At 41.2% G+C, this 12,115-nt stretch overlaps 1 protein-coding gene across 4 annotated transcripts in view; it reads right to left on the reverse strand.

The window, feature by feature from the left end:
• ano1a (anoctamin 1, calcium activated chloride channel a) overlaps positions 1-12,115 on the reverse strand; it is a 73,296-nt gene that overhangs the window by 21,859 nt on the left and 39,322 nt on the right. For 3 of the 4 annotated variants that reach the window (XM_071472887.1, XM_071472888.1, XM_071472885.1), the window contains 8 exons: positions 11,815-11,870; positions 11,609-11,650; positions 8,947-9,011; positions 8,471-8,605; positions 5,347-5,507; positions 3,683-3,768; positions 2,704-2,715; positions 612-683 (listed from right to left, as the gene is read on the reverse strand). In XM_071472887.1, coding sequence (XP_071328988.1) covers positions 612-683; positions 2,704-2,715; positions 3,683-3,768; positions 5,347-5,507; positions 8,471-8,605; positions 8,947-9,011; positions 11,609-11,650; positions 11,815-11,870 — 629 coding nt within the window. The remainder of the gene's footprint in view (positions 1-611; positions 684-2,703; positions 2,716-3,682; positions 3,769-5,346; positions 5,508-8,470; positions 8,606-8,946; positions 9,012-11,608; positions 11,651-11,814; positions 11,871-12,115) is intronic. The other variant, XM_071472886.1, reaches the window with a different exon arrangement.

Genomic DNA, 12,115 nt, shown 5'->3' on the forward strand with positions numbered 1-12,115 from the left:
TTAAACTGTATTAACAATCCACAGAGTCTCAGAGTCACACTATTGTTGCAAAGTGATACAGCTGGGAGCAGGAAGTCACTTAATTTAAGTGTATAGGTGTCAGTGTCAGCAACAGGTTAGGAAACACAACACTGTTGTGTAAAGATTTTAACCTCTGCAGAGCTGTGGGGCTGCTTTTTATGAGAAACCAACAGCTGCCTAAAAATGAATCAGATATAAAACTAATGTCCAGTTTGAGAAAATGACTGGTAGTCATGTCAAATACAGTTAGTTACTAAGACAAATATTTATATTTGACATAAAGAGAAACATCATCTTCATTTATATTTAACTAATCAATGCTCAGTCATTGGATCAAATGAAACTTGGAAGACTAATGAAGACAAACAATATGTGATCAATAAAACATCTGGCAGGATGATAACATGGATAGTGACGATGACATGAGAAGAATATCACAGTTACTGGATGAACAATTCACAGCAGGTGCCAGATCAGAGTAGATGTATGAGAGAGAGAGCCACAAGATACTTACTGTGTCTGAGCTCCACTCACCTGACTGAGGGTTTATGGTTTAAACACAGGTAACAATCTGACTGCATCATTTTTACCTTCGGGGTCGAATGTTCCAATCTCATCGTCTTCTGCATGACCCTGAACTCGTACTCCGCTCGATTGTGATCCTGTAAAAGAAACCGGTCCAGATGTTTCAGTCACTGATACAGCTGTGTGTTAATGAGCAGTAAGAAAGCTGGACAGGAGGGCAGCTCATTCAGAAATGAAATGAACAGTGAAGTGAGCATGGTGCGTTCAAGTGCAAGAGGAGAGACAAAAGCTTTGACCCACCATGAAAAGATTAAGTAGAAAATGACACCCAGAGTGTTGAGTTTTTAACGCACAAGCTGCTGTAAATAGCCGTAATATATGTTCAACTTATCAACCTGAACTTTAACTTTAAACAGCTGAATCAGTATATCTGAGGTGGTACTCCCCTCTGCTTTGAAAATATGTTTTTAGCTAGCAAGCTAACAGCTAGGCTAAGCTACGTTCTGCCTCCAGTCTTTCTGCTAAGCCTGGCTACCTGAACCTGTATGTGTGTGTCTGCAGTGACATACATACAGATTCCATTTAATACACAAAGCTCTACACTGTGGTTTGTCTACCATGTGCTGTTGTTAAATAATTGTTTCATGGTGAGGAGGAAATGAGAGTGAAGAGAAGCTGCATCACCTGAAAACACAGCTCAGGTGAGACGGTTGTCACCTCATGAAGTTTTCACTGAACGTGTCAGCCAACATGTTACCAACACATCAGCAGACAAAGGTGTGTTTGTGCACCTGATGAAAGAAAGACAAACGCTCACTCCCCTCGGGTTTGTTCACCAGCTCTTCACCTGCTAGAAGCAGCACTGAGACTCATGACTGCCCAAACTACCGGTTTTTCAGGGCTCCTAAAGGATGGGACAAGTCCTCCTATTCCACATGTCCATGTGGGTGAGCTGTGGACATGGACTGGACCAGGTAAACTATTGGTGTGTTTTCACCAAGTATACCGGTTCATTACAGTACAGTACGGTACTGTTTCCCCTGACTTGGCTTGTGTTCTGACTGCGAACAGTACCCTTACTTGGTAGGCTGGGTGTACAGTCTATGGGTGTACTGTGTGTACTGATTGCGATAGTCGCGTCAGCAAGTCGAGTAGCATGACATCATAAGGGTGCGACAACAACAAACGCAACACTACAAACAACAATGGGGGACATCCAGCAGCTCGTTTATTTCTGCTCAGCATGTGGCTGTTCATTTCAACAAAGCATCAAGCTTTGTTGGAGAAAAGACTGCAGTATTTAAAAATGGCACATTGTTGCACGGAAGTGACGATTCTCTGTCGCCCAATCAACAGACTGCAGTGGGTCTAGCCTGGTCTAGCTCAGGTGCCCAAAAATGGTACTTGACGGGTTGGTTGTTTTGGTACCATTCACAAATGGAAACGCAAATAATTGCATACCGTACTGTACTGAACTGAACTGTACCACTCGGTGGAAACACGCCATATGTGGGTACTTCATGGTCCTGTATGACTGTGAGGGTTTACAAACTTTTCAGGGGTGAGGAGAAAACTGGACCGGGTCTCCTTTGATAACCACTTTTGTGATTGGGCCATTTCTCAATAACCTATTGGAACCTTCAGTCACCTTAAGCAAGTTGTACTAGTTCTATAAATCATGTTGCACCATTTGTAAGGAGCTGGAAAGCTAAAGTTCAGCCACCAGGAGTTTTTTTCTTTGTGCTGTCAGGACACAAAAACCTGAACTAGTGATCCAGCAGGAACCTGAACCTGCAGGACTGAGGCCTGAACAACACTGAGTTCTACTGAGGCTGGTAACCTGTGACATTTTTCTATCCAGGAGACTTTAGTTACTGAAGGAGGAAATGTTCCAGCATGCTGCCACTGAATTAAAAACTTGCTTCTGAAGCATCAGGGCAGCTCTGGTTCATTCACTTCTTTTATTTGACTTGACAGGATGACCAGCATCAGAAGGAGAACGAGAGGAGCTACATAAAAAAACCAGAGCAAAGAGGTGAAGAAAAGCCCTCAGGCTCATTGTTAGGGAGAAAGGTTCAGTGTTAGGAAACAGCATCCACAGAACAGATCTGAAACAGGAAGTCAATGAGAAAGAGGTTTAAATATGAGGATCCAAACCTTATGTTCCTCCTATAAAACACAAAACACACAAAAACACAAGAAGAAGAAGTCAGTCAGCTGTCATCATCTCTGAAGATAAAAACATCCAAGAAAAGGAAGAAAATTTTCCACCAAGATGCAGTTATTCTGTTTCATCATGGTTTTTAAACAGAGGACGTTCAGCACTGACGTCTGAGGCTGTCTGTGTGGGAACATGCTGGATGGAGCTGACTCACTCACTGAAGACAAGAGGAGGTGCATCCACAGGCACATCCTGACCTCTGCCTCATCACTCTGACACACTGCTTTTAAGTTAAGTGTGGTGGAAAAAAATCTTTGCATTAATAAAAGTGTCGTCAGGAGTAATGGTTCAGTTTGATAATCTGAGCTGCTGGAGAAGAAGAGACTGATACAGAGTCAGAGGGGGGAGCGGCAACGTTCTGAAGGTGGGAGGTCAGGTGAGATTTTCACCCAGCAGACAGGGGTTCAGTCCTGTTTGATTTTTCATCTTTTCCTTTATTTTTATAAGGACATATAATTTGAAATTAGATATCATGGCTCACAATCAATGAAACGATGAGCACAGACATGGACTAAACATTTTTTTGGGAAGTGTTCACTTTCACATCTCTAAATATGAACCCAGAGCCGGCAGCTAATTAGCTTAGCTTAGCACAGAATAAAGATGGAAGCAGCTAACCTGGCTCTGTCCAAAGGTCCACAACTACAACAACCAACTCTTCTACAGCTCACTGACTAACACTTTATATCTCACTTGGAGATAAAATATAAATAGATAATAAATGTGCTGGTAGACAACTGTCATTACCTATGGAGAGTGCTAAACCAACTGTTTCTGCTTGTCTTTATGCTAAGCTAAGCTAACACGCGCTTGGCTGGATGGAATCTATCTCTCAGCAATGATCTGATTTCCCAGCTGTTGTTTCCAGCCTGACACCCGTGGAGGTGTATCTTGTGACCTGTAGCGGTGTCTCACCTCCTCCTCCTCACCAAAGCCCGTCAGGTCCCAGACGTAGTTGAGTCGCATCTGTCGTCTCTTCCAGTGCTCCATGAAGAGGACAGCTGCGACCAGAGAAACACAGGCTCAGATACACTCTGACTACACATCCACACTTTTACTACCACTGTGTCAACATGCATGCTTTCATATTGTTAGTCTGTCTGAACACATGTCCTCTGTATGTAAAATATAGATAGACAAATGTACAAATCTGCACAAACAGGAATCCTCCATGATAACAGAATTAATTAAGTTTAACTATAAGTTTAATAGTTGTTGGACAACACTGGTGACCAGGGGCCGGTTGCACAAACACCTTAAGTTTTCTACTTAAGTATGACACTTAAGGTTTAATTTCTCCTTAGCTGAGGGAGTTACTTAAGGGTGTTGCAGAGAATCTCTTAAAAGGTTTCCTTAGTTAAGGAAAAAAGTATGGGTATTTGCAGCAGTGAAAGAGATTTTACAGCAGTAAAATTCTACTGTTTCCATGGAGACCGTTGATTTGCTGCCATTAGCGCTTGTGATATCTGTTCTCACCGTTGTGAAGCTGTTAACATTAAAGAAGTCGCTGCTTCTCATCCTCCTGTTCTGACAGGACCTGGCACACCACTTATCATGTGACCCACCACACCACTTATCATGTGACCTGACCCACCGCTGATCATATGACCTGGCACACCTGCTGATCTGTGGACATTAAACACCTCCACTACACCTGACTGGACAGATCATGTGACATAAAAGTGTAGAGCTATGGATAGTAGAGGAATCCAACTGTAGATGATCAGACAGATCGTTAACTGACCTGAGGTCAAATCTGCGATGTAGAACTGGTTCCTCATGGTTTAGGGTCCACTGGGTTCTCCTACTCTTCATGGGATGAGTTCATGTTCTTCATTCATCACCATGAACTCAACATATTGAGTTCAGTCAGAGTCAGAGGAACCTTTAGTTTTTTATTACTTCGATTACTAAGGTCTTTACGGTCTAACTAAGTGATTCCTTAAATATAAGGCTAAGATAAAGAGAAAGCCTGAAATAATTAAGTGAACATTTTAAGAAAACCTTAAGGAGAAGACTTGAGGGTGTTTTGTGCAACAGTTTTTATTTTAAGGAAACCTTAAGCAAGACTAAGGAAAATCTTAACTTAAGGTGTTTCGTGTAATTGGCCCCAGATCAGATTGTGATTCATAAATAGTATGTTTGGGTGTTTCTTTGTTAACAAATGGCTGAGTGACTTTCAGTTTGTCTACATGGACGTGTCTTTTGCTAATGCAGTGATACAGTTTTCAGTGAGGATGCCTTCACACAGTCTCATGCTAACTCTCCCTCATCAGGTCTCCAGGAGGTGAATCCAGATGGCGGTCTCTGTCAGACACGAGCTTCATCTAAACACATGGCACCTGCCTGCTGCTGACAGATGGCAGTGAGGTTTGGCAGGACATCAGAGGAAGCCTGGCTGTGTTTACTCATAAGTTACCTTTGTGTCCATGTTTTCTGTTAAAGCTGAAGGGATTACATCTATGAGCTGGATCAGACCCAGCGATGCTCAGCTGCACAGCCTGTATGTGTAACATCTACTGGTCTCTTCTGGACCCTTTAGTTTCTGTCTGTGTGATCAGATGTGAATGAGCCCTTACCCCACAGGGCCATGAAGATGGAGAAGAAGACGGTGGCTGGGTTGTCGAACAGGTGGCTGGCTCGAGCCGTGCCACATGCCGTCACCAGCTTCCAGTAGCTGCAGGCACGGTCACACAGTGGACACATATTGATGTTGTTCCTGGGATCACAGATCTCCATACTGACAACACAGAGGCGGAGGAACACAAGAAGAATTCAGAGAGGTGGAGTAAGGTACAAGATTACAAGGCAAAAACAAAAATGTGGACAACGAGTACTTCTACATGTTGCCTGTTAAGAGTCCTTTCTGTGTGCTTACAGTCTTCTGTGTTTCTAAATCAGCTCTTGTCTGCAGTTAGCAATGAGGTCATTGCTAACTGCGAAAGAAACTAGTAGATGTGAATAAAATGTCAACAACAGAAACACCAGCAACAGGAAGTGAGACAATACACTTCTTGCAGCACAGCAATAAAAGCCCTGTTAAGAAATAAAAGGTTTCTGTCCACTGAAAAACTAGGACATTTAATTTGAAATAATTACAGGATGTGTTGAGTTTGTAGTCACACGTAATGCAGTAACTTTAACACAACAAACAGGAATGACTGAAAACGAAGTTTCGTCCTAAAATCCAGCTGAGGGGCGGCACGATGGCATGCGAGTGCCAGTTCAACTCCCAACCAGCCTGACTCTTTCCTTTGGTCATTCCCCCTTTCTCTGCCCCTTTCCTGTCATTCTCTACTGTCCTGTCAAATAAAGGCAAAAATGCCCCCCCCCCCCCCAAAAAAAAAAAAAAATTCCAGCTGAGACCAATTCTACATATCAAACAGAGGAGTCAGACATAAAGAGCTGCCTCTGATAAATGTCTGTGAGGTTCTGGAGTCCAGGTCAGACTAAACTATGGTGGATCCAGATAACATATGACATGTTTCCACCAAGTGGTACAGTTCAGTTCAGTACAGTATGGTACACAATTATTTGCGTTTCCATTTGTGAATGGTACCAAAACAACTGACCTGTCCCGTACCATTATGCTTGGTACCTCAATGGAAGGGTGCCAAAAAATGGTACGCCTAAAGGGTGGAGCTAGACCAGGCTAGACCCACTGCAGTCCATTGATTGGACGACAGAGAATCATCACTTCCATGAGACAACGCACCATTTTTAAATATCCGGTGTTGGGTTTGTTGTCATTGCACCTCTATGATGCCACATTACTTGTCTTGCTGATGCCGCTATTGCCATCCAGCATACATCCCACCTACCAAGTAAGGGTACGGCTTGCAGTTGGAACACAAGCCAGGCCAGGGTGAACTGTACCGTGCTGTATTGTACCGTACTGAACTGGTACACTCGGTGGAAACACGCCAAAAGAGAGTCTGTCTCCTCTAAATTCCTCTCTGATCATTTTACAGTAAATCAGCTGAAATCACAGCTCAGTCTTTGTCTTTCACTGATTTTGTTGGATGATGTTGTGGTTATAAATCCAGGATTTGATCATAGGAGGTCCAGACATGTACCAGGTTTAGACCTGGTCCTGTTTATTTACAGCAGATCTGCTATGTTTCCTAATATTCAACCCTGACCCTAAAGTGATCCACTGGGCTCAGAGTTACTTCAAACTGATCTGGATCTGGATAAAATCACAGTATTATGAACTGTAACATGTGAAATCAACATTTATTTTGATAGTAAATCAGTTGAGAAACAGTTTTTAGATGAAACCTATCAGGTTGGGTCTCAGCAAATAAAATACCCGATTTATAAATGGCTTCTGCATCACACTGATGTTAAACCAAGTGTAAACCTAGTTTTTCCATGAGGGGAAAGTTACTGCAGCATCAGCTGTTTGGTAAAATCTCTCCAGGTTGAAATTTTTATTGCCTCATTAAACAAACTGTATCATCATATTATACAGACATGCTATGTGCATGTACAGTCTGTAAGCACCTGGTGTGGCAATAAACCTAGGCTTCAGCAGGTGATTATGGGAAGAAGTGGAGTCACTGCAGATGTCTCCATCTTTACAAGTCATGTTCTTTGCTACTGAGTCTGCAACTCTTATTTTGAAATCATCTGCCAGTGATTCTACTAACAGTTTAATTTGTACTGGACACAGGTGAAACAAACTTTCTGACAATTTTGAGTCAAATATCACATTTCAGACTCAATGATCAACAGCAGTGATGAATGAGATGAAGCAAAAGGTGAATGCACTTGAAAACTTTTTTGTTTTTAATTAATTATGTCTGTTGTTCACAGAACTTTTTGCTGCCAACAAAGCTGAGTCCACATCACGTCTTATTGAAAACTGTGTCAAAGCTGTTCTAAACTGTGTGGTCAGATTCTTCGTCTGTGATCAGACAGTTTTTGATCACGGTGACAACTTGGTGAATTTTACTCTGTGTTTCATTCCAGCAAAAAGTCATGACATTTGAGAACTTGTTAATATATCCCACTATACTGAAAAAAATATTAATAGTATTATTTTGGAACTGAAAGGTTCACATCTGGACCTGTATCTGGACCACTGAGGACACATCTGCCTCCTCAATGTGACCTGGTTGGGTTCACACCTGAAATTAGAGCTGTGATCGGATCACCTGAGACAGAAGTTAATATCAGGTCTGAACAGGGCCACGGTGTCCCTGAGCTAATAACATGCGAACAGTTGTGATCTTGTATCTTTATTAAACAGCCATTAATTCAAAGAGCTGAAGGAAACAGTCAGTGAATCTTGGATTTAATAACTGGTTGAACCTCCTGTTATGGCTGCAGCTGGAACCCTCCCCTGTGTGCCTCACTATGTCCACTAGTATGCAAAACAGGATCTGTGGATCCAGCCCCAGGATTGGCGGGGCCTTCGAGTGGCTGAAGTTCCTGCTGCTGAACAGCTGCTGTCCTTCTGTGGACCAAGTGTTTAAAGGCCTGGCGAGTCGGCGGTTCAGGGTGGCTGAGTGAATATACCAGCTTACCACCGTACCTGTTATCTGTGACATTTGTGAATATTGTGGGTTCAATTTGTGAGGTACTCGTAGTGTTTGACTTCAGGAACAGGGGTGCTGCTTCCTGTGTTTGTGGTTTGTGGACCTTAGGGTGGTGCAAGTGTGTGTGTGTGTGTGTGTGTGTGTGTGTGTGTGTGTGTACCTTGGTATGTTGTCATCGACGGTCACACAGCCGTAGAGGAACACAATGACTCCAACAATGGCTGCAGGGATCAGCATCTGCGTGTAGACTCCTAACCAGGCGAAATACAGACCAACCTTCTCCCCAAAGTACTTCCTGTGGGCAGAGACACCACGGGTCATAAAACATCACCCTTAATCATGGTCCATATGATCAGATCATGTTAGTCAATATATCACAGCCAGTATCTCCTGCTGTTTTTGGATGTTGGAGGTGATTTACCCATCAACCATCACTTCCACCACTGAATGTACCATCCTACTTTCTGCAGCATTTCTGCAAATGTCTCTAATAAAACTGCTGCTCTGATGATTTGATCATGTTGCATCGTGGCTGCTTGTTATATGTGACTTGTCACATCAGCTCCCTGACCACAGTGTGTCAGACCATCAGTCTGTTACTGCTGAGGGTGGGACACGTGTGACAGGAGTACTGACCTGATGAGTCCAATTGGCTGGTACTTGTAGAAGACGCTGTAGCTGGCCCACTCCTCGTACAGCAGCTGTGAAGAGAGGCAGGAGTCAGTGACCATGGTTCATATCATAAATTAGACACAGACCTTCACTTGCAATTATTTCTGTTTTATAAGTGTCATATTTGAGTAAATCTGCTGGTGATGATGTTAAAGTAAAAAGTTCCTCCATATTTACTCATTTGATAAATTTAGTCTAATGTATATTCTCTTATAGAAAAACAAGTGTTTCTGTCCTCTGATGATTTTGCATTCCTTCTACATTGCTGATTTTTGATAATTGTTTTTCTCTGTTTCTTTATGTTGCACAATAAAAAATAAATACATTTTAAAAAATAAAGGAAGAAAGACATAGCAGTGGTTTATTCAGGACTGAAGGATTTTAAAAAATACAAATTAAAGCAGCCTGGATTTATGTTGTGATTTCCATGATTATGGTAGAAAAGCTGATTTTTGTATTACTGATGTATTAACTGCCTTCAAACCAGTTTTATTGGTTCAATGCTGTGTTTGCACCTTCGATCTTTGATTGATGTTCATCTCTAGCATCTTTTTCAAAGTTGAATATAAAATGTCAGAATCAGAATCAGTTTTATTGCCAAGTATTTCACAAGTTTCCACATACAAGGAATTTGTTCTGGTGTTTGGTGCAAAACAGTAACATAAATAAACTTAGAGTAAAATTAAAGGTAAAATTAAAAGTTAAAAATTAAAATTAAATTAAGATAAAATATTTACAACAAAGATGTGGGATATTTACAATAATAACAAAAGACATGGATGAAGTATATGAAGTATTAATGCAGTAGTAATTATAGATATGATGTATTATATAATTATATAAATTGTAGTAAATGTAAGAGACTGCTGTGCGGTCAGTTATCCTCAAACAGCTGAGTGGATTTGCACTCTGTGTGCATGGTCTGTTCTGGACAAAGAGCTTATAAATCACTGTGAGATGGTGAAACACTTAAAAACACAATCACACACTGCATTCACAGGCAGGGCAGCAGGCTGCAGGGTGACAAATGAAGGCACAGGATGGAGCCCATAGGAGCGTTCAGACGGCACACACACACACGCACACGCCAAGCTGAAGCTTTCCAGAGGCCGTTGTCTTAGTGACACACAGCCTACAGTATAATTATGGAGAGTGTTAGCAGAGGAGGAGATGACTTCAGACTCTGGTTTTCTCTTCAGTTGTCTGGTTAATTTTATTCTCATATGGTGGGAGGCTCAAAGCTGTGTAACTAACTGAGTGGCGTGTTTCAGTCCCCTACAGACATGGCATCACTGTGCTGCATTCAGGACGTAAAGGAAGAGAAGCTCCTCTAAACTAACTCACATTTTCATTTTCAAAATAAAACACATTTTTAGACATTTAATCTTCATGAGGAAAACTGATGGGAATACAATCTGAGAACAATTGTGATCTGTTTCTGCTACATTTGTCCATTTTCCTGTCACAGTATGGAGGTGCAGTATTGTGTTATATTGTGTGATCATTTGTGTACATCTCCTGCATGTATTGTGAAACATCATATGCACGTAAATGAAATTGTAGAAAATGAAAATTTCTACTGTATTCATTTTAATATAGGTAGACCTGTACTTCCATAGTTACCATGGTGATGTGTCCTGGTTTATTACTCATAATTAGAGACAAGCCTCACTTAAATGGACACGTGTGGGTCCTATTGTCACAGTCGTGGTAAAAAAAAAATTAAAAATAAGACTCAGGTTTATTATTCAAGTAGGATTTCATATATGAGGGATTTCTTTTGGTTCATACCAATAAATAAGTAAAATATAAAGAAAAATATAGAAAGATGAGGAATTATGGATTAGGATATTCAGTAAAATAAGCAGCAACTTCAATTTTTATATACAGTCTATGATTTTAAATGAATAATTTTAAATGCTGGTATGGTGGCTCTGAAGGTCAAAGACAACAACATTTCAGAAAACAGAACAACATTTCGCAAAAAGAAAACAATTCAGACAACAACTGTTGTTCTGTTTTGTGAATTGTTGTTTTGTTTTGACCTTTGGGGCCACCGTATGCCTACCCCTCCATAGGTTAAGTGTTACAGCTGGACCGGGATTATCTTAGCTTTATGCCGCACCTTCACTTTAAGAATAAAAATCTTTTTTGACATGAAATTTGTATTTCAAATGTATTTAAGTCAAACTGACGTAGTTCCCTTCATTTGATACCATCGGGGTACATTTAGTCACTTTACTGTGATGGTAGAAAGGTATATTACTGCTGTCAAATACATTATGTAACATTATTTGTGTGAATCTCTAGCTATAAAAAGTCTATTAAAAGTAGGAAGTGAACTGTGACTATCAGAAATCATGGATTCAAACTCAAACATTTTCTCAATGAAAATTTAATTTCTGATGAAAGTGAAATCATCTTTTTATTCTCATTTCCATAATATGTCCAGTGACTAAATCACATATCAGAACCCCTGGGCTGGAGACCACATCTGGATCTGGTCCGGGTTCTGGAACTGTGAGTTCTTTAAGGCGATTGATGAAACAGTGTCTGTAAATGGACTGACGGTGTTGGTGACATCTGGTTCAATTTATTGACCCAGTGCGGACTGGCTCTGACTTACCTTCCTGTCATTAGGTTCTGTATTTGCCTCCTTGATGTCTCCCTGTAAAACACACACACATGAATACACACAACAACACAACACAAAATACTGAGCTGCCAATTGTCAGAAAGATTTTCAGATTAAAACTCACTGAAGTGTGATAATTCTCTCTGGACATAAACAGCTGATTATCAGCTGTTCTCAGACCTGCAGGTGATACTCACATCATGCAGAGGATAAGCAGACGTGTAGACACCATTGGCGAGCAGACTGGTGATCCCTGTAAGAAAAAGACGTATCCAGGGGGATTATACTCCAGGAGACACACACACACACACACAAACCAAACACACATGCAGAGCAATGATGGGGACTCTGGAGCTCTGGAGGAGAGTTAAACCCAGAAATGACTGATGATACATTTTCTCTTTGGAGCTTCACCATCGCCGTCTGTGGCTCAGACTGTCGACCAGATCAAGGCTTTGGAGACATGGTGGTGAATGAAGTCATAAGAACAGATTCAGA

This window comes from Trachinotus anak, unplaced genomic scaffold (assembly GCF_046630095.1).
Source record: "Trachinotus anak isolate AG129_WGS33_773 ecotype Australia unplaced genomic scaffold, CSIRO_AGI_Tana_v1 ptg000042l, whole genome shotgun sequence".
Lineage (NCBI taxonomy): Eukaryota > Metazoa > Chordata > Actinopteri > Carangiformes > Carangidae > Trachinotus > Trachinotus anak.